General features: G+C 53.9%; 1 protein-coding gene across 6 annotated transcripts in view; it reads left to right on the top strand.

Moving 5' to 3' along the window:
• The window catches only part of Rbfox3 (RNA binding fox-1 homolog 3), a 439,196-nt gene that overhangs the window by 404,699 nt on the left and 20,991 nt on the right, over positions 1–13,506 (top strand). For all 6 annotated transcript variants that reach the window (XM_013347629.2, XM_005350822.3, XM_026780957.1 and 3 more), the window contains one exon: positions 12,016–12,270. In XM_013347629.2, coding sequence (XP_013203083.1) covers positions 12,016–12,270 — 255 coding nt within the window. The remainder of the gene's footprint in view (positions 1–12,015; positions 12,271–13,506) is intronic.

Below are 13,506 nucleotides of genomic sequence, written 5' to 3'. Positions count from 1 at the left end.
CGTCCACCCAGTGGGGAACTCAGCCCATCGTCCACCCAGTGGGGAACTCAGCCCATCGTCCACCCAGGGGGGAACTCAGCCCATCGTCCACCCAGGGGGGACCTCATCCCATCATCCACCCAGGGGGGACCTCAGCCCATCGTCCACCCAGGGGGGACCTCAGCCCATCGTCCACCCAGGGGGGAACTCAGTCCATCGTCCACCCAGTGGGGAACTCAACCATCGTCCACCCAGTGGGGAACTCATCCCATCGTCCACCCAGGGGGGACCTCAGCCCATCGTCCACCCAGGGGGGACCTCAGCCCATCGTCCACCCAGGGGGGAACTCAGCCCATCGTCCACCCAGGGGGGAACTCAGCCATCGTCCACCCAGGGGGGAACTCAGCCCATCGTCCACCCAGGGGGAACTCAGCCATTGTCCACCCAGGGGGGAACTCAGCCATTGTCCACCCAGGGGGAACTCAGCCCATCGTCCACCCAGTGGGGAACTCAGCCCATCGTCCACCCAGTGGCCTCCACAACACTGTGAGAGCCCAGCGGCCACCTAGAAAACCACAAGTTGTGAAGCGGAAAGAGGACAAGAGTCGGAATTAGGGTCTAACAGAGCGAAGGCAGCAGGGACCCCCAGTTCTCCTTCCTGACAGCAAGTGGCAAGCTAATCTGCTGAGTGACTCTAGCCTTTGGTGCCTGGCCACTGCCTGAGACGCTGCCTAGGTCAGCCCCAAAGTCCTTCCAGGCTCCAGGGAGAAAGAAAGGAAGATCTTCATGGCACTGGGGTCCTCTGGGAATCAGGTCAGTGTGGACTCTGAAGCCTTCATGGAGAAGATGAGACATGAGCAAGAAGGCCTCGTGGGCCCTTGATGGAGTCATATGTGGTGTGGCAGTGGGTCCAGCATCCCTAATTAGTGACCCTAGGTGGGCTGAGGAGACAGCCTAGGTAGGCTGGAGATGGAGGGAGAGCAAGTGCCTTGGGAAGACCCCTGCCCCAGCCTTGGAGCCTTCCCTGCCCCGAGCCCTTCACATGACTACATCTAGGCCTCCTATCATGTTTACCCCACAATCCCCAGTTTCCCGGCATTCCTGATAAGCGAAGAGACGCACCAAAGCCCAAGGCTGGCCCTCCTCGACTCCTAGGGTGCTGGAGTCCCAGAGCAAGCTCCTATTGGGCTTCTGTCCCCAGCTACATCTTGAGTGACTTCAGACTGACTGCACGAAGTAGTCATACCAAAGCGATTGCACCAAGGCAATGGGCAGACACTATGGCATAGCTATGTCCCCAGAGCTCACATTAAATATTCCCCAGGACACCACTGCCTTCCTGGTACAACCCTAGGGATTCTGGGTCAGGACATCCACACCGCAGAGACCCTGAGGACACAGAAGCAGAGGGTACACTCCTTGTTCTCGTGTGAACAGTAGTCCATACCTACCAAGTAGAGTCAGATGGCAGAATCAAGCAGGCCTGTTTAAAATCTAGGTTGACCATGGGTTGGCTGTGTCTCCTGCCTACTCTGAGTTTCTTCACTAATATGGAAAATGCCAGTTCAAGGGACTATTCTGTGACCAAAGGATCGTGTGGTTATAGCCTGACTCAGTGCTGAGGCCCCCTGAGTTCTCACACCACCAGTGGCTGCCACCACAGTCAGCTGTCACCTTCCTGAGCACCTGCTATGTGTCTGAGAGGGTGGAGGCACCAGCCCTTGAGCTCAGGGTCTCCGGGTCCAGAGATCCATCCTTTTTTATTTTATTTTATTGATTTTTGTTTAGCTCTACGTTTTCCTCTGCTCCCCTCCCTGCCTCTCCCCTCCCCTTCAACCTCTCCCAAGGTCCCCATGCTCCCAATTTACTCAGGAGATCTTGTCTTTTTCTACTTCCCATGTAGATTAGATCTATGTAAGTCTCTCTTAGGGTCCTCATTGTTGTCTAGGTTCTCTGGGATTGTGATTTGTAGGCCAGTTTTCTTTGCTTTATGTTTAAAAACCACTTATGAGTGAGTACATGTGATAATTGTCTTTCTGGGTCTGGGTTACTTCACTAAAATGATGTTTTCTAGCTCCATCCATTTGCCTGCAAAATTCAAGCTGCCGTTATTTTTTTCTGCTGTGTAGTACTCCATTGTGTAAATGTACCACATTTTCCTTATCCATTCTTCGGTAGAGGGGCATTTAGGTTGTTTCCAGGTTCTGGCTATGACAAACAAAGCTGCTATGAACATAGTTGAACACACATCTTTGTGGCATGATTGAGCATCCTTTGGATATATACCCAAAAGTGGCATTAACTGCGTCTTGAGGAAGGTTGTTTCCTAATTTTCTGAGAAATCACCACACTGACATCCAAAGGGGTTGTACCAGCTTGCATCCCCACCAGCAATGCAGAAGTGTTCCCTTTTCCCCCCAACCTCTCCAGCGTAAGTTGTCATCCGTGTATTTGATCTTGGCCATTCCTACAGGTGTAAGATGGAATCTCAGAGTTGCTTTGATTTGCATTTCTATGTTGACTAAGGATGTTGAACATTTCCTTAAGTGTCTTTTGGCCATTTTAGATTCCTCTGTTGAGAGTCCTCTGTTTAGGTCTGTACTCCATTTTTTTATTAGATTATTTGTTGTTTGGATGACCAATTTCTTGAGTTCTGTGTATGTCTTGGAGATCAGACCTCTGTCTGATGTGGGGTTAGTGAAGATCTTTTTCCATTCTGTAGGCTGTCGTTTTGTCTTGTTGCCCATGTCCTTTGCTTTACAGAAGCTTTTCAGTTTCAGGAGGTCCCATTTATTAATTGTTTCTCTCAGTGTCTGTGCTGCTGGGGTTTTATTTAGGAAGTGGTTCCCTGTGCCAATGCATCCAAGTGTACTTCCCACTTTCTCTTCTATAAGGTTCAGTGTGGCTGGCTTTATGTTGAGGTCTTTGATCCATTTGGACTTGAGTTTTGTACATGGTGATAGATATTGGTCTATTTTCTTTCTTCTACATGTTGATATCCAGTTAAGCCCACACTACTTGTTAAATATGCTTTCTTTTTTCCATTTGATATTTTTTGCTTCTTTGTCAAAAATCAGGTGTTCGAAGGTGTTTGGATTAATATCCGGGTCTTCGATTCGGTTCCATTGGTCCTCCTGTCTGTTTTTATCAGAGCTCCATCCTCAACAGCTGAGGTTCTAGAACATTCTGGCAGCTCAGACTGGAAAAAGACCCATGTTCTTGTTTGCTTCGGCATACAGGTTACGGTCCATCACAGAGGGGAGCCAAGGCAGGAGCTTAAACAGGAACCTGGAAGCGGGAACTGAAGCAGAAATCGAGGAGGAGCACACTGCTTACTGACTGGCTCCTCCTGGCTTCCTCAGTCTGCTTGCTTGTACGATCTAGGAAGATGTGCCCGGGGGTGATACCACCCATGGCAGGTTGGGCTTTCCTGCATCAATTAGCAATTAAGAATGGAGAAGGAGAAGGGAGAGAGGAGAATGAGACGCCTCACAAGCACGCCCACAGACTGGTCTGATGGAGACACTCCCCCTCTTGAGATTCCCTCTTCTCGGGTGACTCTAGTTAGGGTCAAGTTGATAGAAACTAACTACCACAGACTGTGAGCTGGGGAGGTATCCCGCTTTGGTGCTAAGGGAGCAAATGAGGCAGAAGGCAAGAACCCGGGAGAGAGAGCAGGCTGAGCCCTGGGTCCACAGGGCTGCTGCACCCACCGTAGGCCCCTCTTCCGTTCCTCCAGCAGTCTCTTTAAGTTCATTTCCACACCCATGGGAAAACAGCACCACCTCGTCTGTTCCACAGGAAACGTTTGTATGAATCACCAAAGGGATACTTGGTGCTGATGCAGGAGCATCCAGCTGTCATGGGGCCACACAGGAAGTCCCGGTGTTAAGGGAAACCACCACCACCTCCACCTTCTGCCCCAAAAGAGGGGAGATTGGTCAGCACAGATGGGGCGGTACAGCTCCAGTTACTTCATGTCTGTCAAGAATATGCCTGGCTGACTGTCGCCTGAGGACAAACCTCAGCTTACTGCTGTCCCTCAGGCCCCAGGGACCTGGCACCAAGCGTGGAACGCATTTGGTGAGCAGTGCCACACACCACTCGCTCTCTGGTTGGTACAACCCAGAGGATACCAGTCCTGCAGCCCTCACGAGGAAATGTGGACTCATGAACTCAGCCCCCTTTTCACTCAAAGTTCCTGGGATCTAGGGACACAAGACCCTGGCAGCAGGCTCACTCTACCCCCCATGTGTGTATTCAGACCCATCTTGACTATCCTTCCTGGAGCACTTTGATCACAACAGGACGCCTTCTCCAGAGCCATGGCAATCCAGCAGTGTGGCCGCAGGAACACAGGCAGATCTCTGACATGGGATCACCAAGGTGATGCCCAGTGGCTGCCAGTGTCTTCCCTGGACATCAGCATGTCCATTCCTCTTAGATAACCTTTTCTTTGTCCTTAAAATTATACTGCCCTGTAACGCGCACTATTGAAAATGTAAAAAAAATAGAAGTGTCACTCCTGAGATTTTTCTGACCCCTGATTGACCACCTCTTTCTGCTCCCTGGCCTCTCTAGGCATCTGTTTTCTTCTTGTTCCTTGTCACCTTACCTCTAGCCACCCCCAGAGGCCCACATCTGCTCTTAACCAGGACCACTGAGCACACATGGACTGTACCTCTGAGCGTCCCTTCTACAGGTGGGCATTAAGAAGAGATGCGACTCTCAGCTCCTGTGTAGGCATTACCACCACATTCTAGAGATAATAGGTGTGGAGTCAGTATCTGGTCCAGATACCTGTCTCAGATTCTATTTACCTGCAATTCTTCACCTGGCAGGTAGGGGGCGATATTCAACTCCTGGGTCTGTGCAAGGAACAGCTAAACTGGGTGATGCTGTGCTAGATGATTCTGCTCATATGAAAAACAGCCTACAGGGGACAAATCCGTAACTTCTGCATAGACCCAGGTGTCTGGCAGAAGTTTCTACAGAGAAGATGCCATCTCTATGAATGGCATGACAGAAGGAAACTTCTCACTGGTAGTGACAGACTGGGCTGGTCTCTTGTTGTCACCTTCTATCCAAAAGGCTTGGAAACTGAAGGAATATTTCATTTGTTCAACGACAGCCAGAGGCAATGGTGCGGACATTGTCTGGTGTCCAGAAAGATGGGCCCAGCTCCACGAGTGCCCCCTTTAGGTGGGGCTGGGGACAGGACCATCCTTGCTTCCATGCTGGGGAGATCACTGGTGTCTGTTAATTTTCTGTTCTTGTGACAAAACACCTGGCAAAAGAAATCAGCCTTCGGATGGAAAGGTTTATTCTGGACACAGTTTGGGGGCACTTGGGAAGGCATGGCAGCAGGAGCGTCAGGCACTTGGTGACACTGCACCTGTCATCAGGAAGTGGAGAACATTGGTGCTCAGCCCACATTCTCCTTTGTATTCCATTCAGGATGCCAGCCTACGGAATGATGTTGCCCACACTCATCATGGGTCTTCCTCCCTCAGTGAAATATCCCTGGAAACACCCTCACAGACATGCCCAGGAGTGTGCCTCCTAGGTCATTCCAAACCAGCCACGCTGATGGTGACAGATAACCATCCTAACACCTGAGTGTGTCACAGGAGCTGGGGACTAGAACCCGGACCACCCGCTGGCTGGAGGGTAGCCCCAAGGGCAGCCAGTCTGCCTCACAGAACCTGAATCCCTCAAAGGGTTGGGTAGGTCAGGGAAGTTCAGAGCAGGTACTTCTACCCTTTGGACTCCCGTCACCATGCAGTAGCAGCCCCTGACCTGGGCGGGTCTCTCTGCCCCAGCCTCTTTCTGGGCTTTGGAAAGTTGACATGTCACTGTCCTGTGCTAGTTCCTCTTGTAGGACCCAGAACCCAGCCCCAGGCCCCTCTTCCCATCACCCGTCCAGATATGCATGACCCCATTCCCACAGCCAGTGTGGCAGGGTGGAGGACCTGGGAATGGGGCTCTCTCGCTCCCTGACCACATAGTCTCTGACCCCAGCATCCATGCCTTCAAGCTACCGTGAGGATTTGGGTGGCCGTGAGGGTCCGTGCTTATGCAGTTAGAGACATGCAATGAGGGTCCATCTCAGGGGACATAGGTGACACAGGACAGTGACCCTCGTAGCAGCGTGGTGATGAGGCTGGGGCTCCCCTGTTCTGCCTTCCTCACTATTGCCTGGAGCGGGCTTTGCTCAGGAGTGGGAAGAAATGGCCCCGTGCCCATTTCCCCCACCCAACAGCACGGTCGGTGGACCTTGGGCAGGCAGCACCCTCTCTCCAGGGGTGAGGAGTCCGAGAGCAATTATCTTAATTGTCCTGGAGGGCCTGAGAGCAGAGAGAGCCAGCAAGACTGCAGAGGGCAAGTGGCCAGCTGTCCAGGGAGCGGCTCCAGCTGCTGTCAGGCCTCCAACTTTCTGTCTTCTCCATCAGCACACACCCTGAGTACCTTCCCTTGCCTGGCACCCTACGTACAGACTACAGTACACAGACCAGGGAAGCTGGGCCAGCGACGCAGAGACCACAGGCCTCCTTAGCCACAAACCCTGCAGAAGAAGGGACTTTATGGGGGACAAGTCATTGTCACATTCCATAGCTAGGGACCAAAAAAGATTAAGGCCACATCCAGGCCCACCCAGCTATGGAGGTGATGGGCCAGTGCCTGGGGTCCAGATTCAAAGGCATAGGCATCCAAATGCAAGTGCCCAGGCCACGTTGCTGGGTTTGGCAGGTAGCCACAGGCTTCCCGTTCCAGAGCGAAGGGAACCCGTTCATTCCACTGTTTCACCCAGACCCAAGAGGTGCAGGTAGCCCACCCACTCCTGTTGAGTATAGGGGACAAGTAGCAGACCACCAGGGATAGCAAGAGGAAGAAGCCATGAAGGTGGGAGACTCAGAGAGGGCCTTCCATGAGAGGAAGCCAGGGGAGAAAGTGTCCCACCCAGACTGACTGCCTCCCCACCCCAACCCCCTGGAAGCCAGAAGACAAGGTGTCCCAGCTCTCAGAGCTCATGTAGAAAATGCCAGATCTAACAAGGCAGATACAAGGAGCAGCAGCTTGTAGCCCCACCCTTCTGCCTTCTCCCCACACCCAGGCCAGTTCCAGTCCTTCAGGGATGGATCCAGAGACCCCTCAAAGGCACTGACTCATCAGACCCTATAATAGGGGCATCAAGTGTTCCCACAAATACTGCTGAAATTGCACCATTTCAAAGCATCGAGGGTGGCCAAGGCTCAGAGAGTAAAGGCCCTCGTCACAAAAGCCTGATGACCTGAGTTCTGTCCTGGAATCCACTTAAAGGTGGGAGGAGAGAACTGGCGCCCACCACACACATGCTGTGACATGCATGTCCCCATAGACTTCATGCACACACACAATAATAAATTTTTAAAACTGAAAATTGCAGCATCGAGTCCAGGTATTATGGAGACCATAGTTGGTATCATTTATCTGGCCCAACATCAAGCCCAGGTCAGCATTGGGGTGCACCTATGATGTGAACTCAGGGAGCCGTTCCAGATGTGCTGATGAGTGCCTGACCTGGGACCCCCTCTCTCTTGGGACAGCCCCAGCCCTGGGGAGTCCCGTGATGTGGCCGGTTTCCAGCCAGCGAGGTGAGCTTACTCACCTGGAGCCATTTGAGATGCTCCCAGCTTGCTGGAATGAGCTGGATCCATCCAGCCCCAACTTACCTCCATAGGCTGCTCCCAGTCTCCCACCTAGTCTTCAGAAGCCACGCGGGTGACAGATCTCTGCCACCGTCCCCACTCTGTGCCTCACCCACTCTGTCCCTCCACGTGCACTTAGATCCCTCGGTAAAAATAACAGCTGTGGTACCTGTCCTGGGAGAGACGGAGAATATCCTGGGCTGGTGTTCCAGAGTGTGAGTGGAGCTTCTAATGAAGCCTCCTAAAAACCTGAAATCCAAAGGTGTCAAGCTTCACAGTCCTAAGCTAGAGCCTGTTAGAGGCAGGTGACCCCTGAGGCCACCTTCTGGGCGAGAACTCTGACCGTTTCACAGAGCTAAGCCAATGGGCGACTGTGTCTGCACAGACAGCTCTTTTCATACACCTAAATCTGTTCTTTCCTCATGGGCACCTCTGTGTGACACGTGGGACTCTGACCCTAGAGCGTCAGTGCAGCCAGGCAGACACAGCGCCTGTTCCCCTGAGACCGTGTCCCATCCTGCAGGGTAGGAGATAGACAGTGGCCTGAGATGATAAACATCTGGATTCGGGCTCCCAGACTGAGGAGAACATGGGTCAAGGGATGGTGAGTGCTGATCCGGGGACCCTGATTTACAAAGGCTCCCTGAGAATGCAGTACTGAGAACATGAGAGCACCCCAAAGGTCTGATGGAAGAACATCCCCACAGGAGGAAGAGCCAGGGGGAGTGACCTGAGCCAGGAGCTAGGTGGGCATGGAGCAGCAGGGACATTTGTGTCTACACAAAACAAGCCACGTGGGCAGGAATTCGGGGTGCTGTGAGGACTTGGGGTTTCACTCCACAGGGAACAGACTAGAGGGGCTGGAACAGAGCCAGAAGTCTGGAAGGACAAGGCAGAGTGGAAGCCCTGACTTGGTCGAAGTGGTTGGATTCTGAGTTCCTGAAGGCAGAGTTAGAGTTGCTGAGGGACTGTGGATTGTAATAGAGCTGCCACTGTGTCCTGAATCCTGAAGGCTAAGCTCTCGAGCCAGGGGAGAGGGATGTGTGTCCCAGAATGGGAAGACTTTTGGAGCAGCAGGTCCAATGTGGCGTCACAAGGAAACCAAATTGTAAGCCGTGTGAGGCGCTGACATTCTGGTAAGACCTTGGACGTATGCACGTGATCTCGTCTAATCCACACACATGGTAGATGCTTGCTTCCACACTTCACAGCTGAGCAGATGGAGGTAGAGACAACAGGCCACTGCCCTCCATGGAGAACTGCACCCTGTCCCAGGAGGACCCTGAAGGAGAAGGCAATGACAGAGTTCAGATCCTAGGAGATGTAGCTCGAATGTAGCACGAATTCTAATAATAAAAACCTGGAGTCAGATATTAGGGGGTGAAAGCTGAGAAATCAGAGAAGCAGAGCAGCCAGCCACTAGGGAGTTCTTACCTCTACCAGTGCTCAGACCGAGGGAGCTGTCCTGTCTCTACAAATTCTCAGACCACTGCTGTCTCTTCGAAACCTCAGACTGCATCTGAGCTCCCGTCTCTTCCCGCCTTACATTCCTCTCTCCACCCAGCCATATCACTCCCGTGTCCACCTCCCTAATGCTGGGATTAAAGCCATGTGACCCCAAGTGCTGGGATCACCTTTGTGTGAGCTCTGTTTCTCTTTTAGACAGATTCAATCTCGTGTAGCCCAGGGTGGTTTTGAACTCACCGAGATCCATCTGCCTCTGTCTCCTGAGTGCTGGGATTAAAGGTGTGTGCCATCACTGCCTGGCCTCTATGGCTAACTAGGGGCATAGCTCTGCATTCTGATCTTCAAGCAAGCTTTATTTGTTAGATTACAAACAAAATATCACTCCATACAGTGATGACCGCTTGAACTCCTAAGCCACCAGGTGGTTCAGGTCACCTCTGAGCATAAAGTCTTACCATCTACAGGTGGTCACCGTGGTACCCTGGACCAGGGGGTGCAGAATAAATGGGTGTAACTGGGTGATATCTCCCTGTTGTATATTTCTCCCTCCTCGTGCTGAGGATGGCTGTGGTCCCAAGTGACCCTCAGACCCTACAGACTCATCACTCAAGGGCTTTAAGACGATGCCAGGGCACCACCCCAGGCAACTGAAGTGAAAGCCACCCAGGAGGAGTGGTGAAGCCATATCAGTTAGTGAAGGTTCTCATCAAATATTTACAGGGGAATTGATTTCCCTGGCGTCTGCCAGGCCGCTGACAGGCCCGTCCCTTCCTCCCCCTCACCTTCCACACCCGGTGGCTTCCTATCCTATCCCGCCATGCCCCGTTGGCCATCCCGAGTGCTAGATGCTCTCCACCCCTGCATGGCATTCCCATCTCTGCCCAGCCTTCCAACACCGCCTTCCACAAGCCACTTTACCCATTTTGAATGCCAGCATGTCTGATAACAGTGGGAAGTATGACTTCTAGACCTAGCTCTATGGAGCAGCCAGTTGGGAATCTCAGACAAGGGGGTTTGCTGTGCCCAGGTGTGAGAAGGAAAGTGGGGGGAGAGGTGATGTGAGGCATACCCCTCTCTTCAGAGCTTACACGCTGTCCCAGTTTTGAGCTTCTGCATAGACAGGGAAGAGACCAAGCAGCTTCACTGCGGGGGAGAGAGGTGGGGGGGAAGGACAGAGTAGAGAAGGAGGGAAGAAAGAGAACTTGGGTACGGGAGACTATCGACTTGGTGAATCTGGGCCAGGGTGGCTGGCTCTGGGTGCTTTAGGAAGCAGGGCAAGGCTAACACTCATGGTTAGTGACCAGACAGACAGGGTTGGTGCCAGGCCAGACAGACCCTTCACACTTGCTGTGGCCTTGTGGTGGCCAGGACCCTTGAGCACCGTCGCAATGGATCCAGCCTCTGGACAGCTGTGGCCTTCAGCAAACCTGGTGAAACAGGCCTGTTCTTGCTTCCCAGGGTAACCCAGGCCCGGCTTGGGCCAGGCGCACCCCAAGATGCAAAGAAAGCAGCTACTGGGAGAATAAGCTGAAGCCTGGTGATGTGTATGGGCAAGGCCAAGGCCGAGTGTAGACTCAGTGAGCGTGGGGCACTAAAGCACATGGGATCAGCGATGGGGAAACAGAGGGTCCTGGAGAGAGTCCCACAGGCTGACACTTGCCTGCTACCCCAAGTCTGAGGTGGACACAGCCAGAATGAGAGGCCAGCCATGCAACTGGCAAAGGGGTTGGGCAGACACAAAGGAAAATGGGAAAGAGACCCCCCCTCCTCCACCTTGTGCCCATACTTAAGTAGGTTCTCACTAAATGAAGTATCTCGTACTTTGGGCCATAGGGGAGTCCATGTTGGGCGGGCATGCGTGGAAGGAGGCACCCCTGTCTGTCTCCCTTCCTCACCTTATCAGAGACACTCAGCAATGACATGATTTCTCGCTGATGACCCCTTGGGGGTCTGCTCCTATGGGAGACATTGCCTGCCCAGAGGGGACGACGCAGGGACTATGTCTTGCAGCAGTGAACCAGTGCCCTTCCCTCTCCGGCCTCTCCTGCACTGGCTCTGCAGGACAGCAGCCTCGGCTGAAGGAAGGGCCCCTCGCTGCTTGTCTGCCTATACTGACTTTTCCTCACCAATGCCTAAGAGGCATGGGGTGGAGCCCAGACCTGCATCCCCAGCCACCAGGCTCCCTGGTGATGCTGACACCGGGGACCCAGGCACCAGCTTTGAGAGTCACTGCGGAGGCCTTGCTGGGGGTTGGGGGTCAGCATCGAAGGGGTACACATCACTTCTCTGGGCTACAGACTTTCAAGGGGGGCAGGAAAGAATCTTGACAAGATCTTGGAGACCTGGCTATCGCGGTCACCCTTTCGCGATGTGTTCTGCTCCTGTTCAATCAAGGTGAACTATGCAGCCACCCCTTCTAGTGGGAAACCACAGCATGGAGCCCCAAGAGGGAAGAGACTTGGTAGCAAGAGAACAGGGTGCTGCTTGAATGCCTGGATACCCATATCCAGGGAATGCTGGTTTTCAGTGGCCGCTATTATTAGGGCACGCCAGGTGGAGGACGTGAAGTTCAATCCATGTTGGCTCCTGTAGTGGGTCCGCAGTGGTCTTGATAGAAGATGAATGGTTTTGAAATCTAGGTGGCAGAACAGAATTCTGAAGTTGCGTGGTCACATCCAACAAGTATAAGCCAGGAGTGCCTTCTGCCGGTACCTCTATCCTGGCACCTCCCGCAGCTCAGCTAGGGGAACCCCATCCTGAGGACCTGGGAGATGGCACGGGAAGTAGTGTATGGAAATCACGAGCCTGAATTGAAAGTCAACATCCCCCCTCACTGGCTTCCAAAGGTCCTAACCACGGCTTTGCTCTTCTCTACTTACAGGGCAATCAGGACGCCACGGCTCCGCCTGAAGCAATGGCCCAGCCCTACCCCCCTGCCCAGTACCCCCCTCCGCCTCAGAATGGAATCCCAGCTGAATACGCCCCGCCCCCACCACACCCCACACAGGACTACTCCGGCCAGACCCCAGTCCCCCCAGAGCACGGTATAACCCTCTACACAGCAGCACAGACGCACCCTGAGCAGCCAGGCACCGAGGCCAGCACACAGCCCATTGCTGGGACCCAGACAGTGCCGGTAAGAGACCCTTCCCACGATGGTCAGCCCCGGACTGTGGGGCAGGGTGTCCCCAGTACATGCTGGCTGGGAAGAACTTTCTAGAAAGGACCTCTAGATACATAAGCAGGGCCAGACTTCAATGTTGGGCATCTGCCCCAGAGATCTTCACCGCAGAGAGCCTGCTTCCAGTCCCAGACTTCAGGTACTTCATATCCAACACCAGGGTTCCCTGCAGTGAGCAAGTGCCACCAAGGGGCCATAGAATGGGGTAGTGACCTCACTCACCCCAAGCTGTCTCTGGCTTCAGGCACACTCTCACCTCATCTGGGAGGTGGGGAGGGTGGTGGAGGCTACAGAGGTCCCGTTAAGGGGAAGTTAGAGCCAGAGGCTTGGGCTGCCTAGGGTCTCAGGAGAAAGTCAGGGTGGGCAGTGAACGGTGGGCGGCTGCGGAGCTGTCTCCGGTTGCAGGCCCCCCTGTCTTTTCTAATCACTTGTAATCTACCTGCTTGGCTGCCCTCCAATCAGATAGCTTCAATTACGCGGTTGTAATGCAGCTCGGAGGCGAAAGTGCTGAGCGCGGCACTTCTCAGATTTCCTCATGGAGAAAGGAGTGGGAAAATAGAGCCGCCTGGGTGGGGGCTGTGTCCCACAGCCCCCTCCCAGGCTCTGTCCTGGAGCCCCCTCCCAGGCCCTGGCCGCTACTACAGCTGCTCAGGCCTCTCTGGCTCTTCCCATTACGTTCGCTGTGGGCCTTCCCCTCCTTGTTCTGGGGCTTTGGGTTCATCCACCCATCCCTGCTGGCTCCATCCCAGCAGCTGACTGCTGGCTGGCAGGGCCTGGGCAGGAGGCCAGCTCGCTCTGCTCTCCCCAGGCAGAGTGGCACCACCCTGGCGGCTCCCCAGGGGTCCTCCAGCTGTGCTCCCTTAACCTTATCCCCACATCCAGCCTGCCTCCACAGATGTGGTACAGACCCAAATACTGCCCTCTGTGCATGGGCAGGGGCCTCCTCCACCATCCCCCCTCCCCGCCACTCCCAACCCTCTGCGGAGAGTCTGCCCACTGTAGCTGGGCTACCCCTGACCTTATTCCATGCCCAGCCAATGGTCTTCCTACGCCGGCACTGCCTGCTTGAGCCTGCTCTGAATCTGGCAGAAGCCCCACCCCAGTGCATCTGATCCCCCCTCCCCCAGCCACCAGGATTCTTGCAGCTGTGGGCCACAGGCTGAAAAAGCCAAACCCCTGGATTACAGAATT

The sequence above is a fragment of the Microtus ochrogaster genome, chromosome 7 (genome assembly GCF_000317375.1).
Source record: "Microtus ochrogaster isolate Prairie Vole_2 chromosome 7, MicOch1.0, whole genome shotgun sequence".
NCBI lineage: Eukaryota > Metazoa > Chordata > Mammalia > Rodentia > Cricetidae > Microtus > Microtus ochrogaster.
This window is presented reverse-complemented; position numbering and strand designations above follow the sequence as displayed.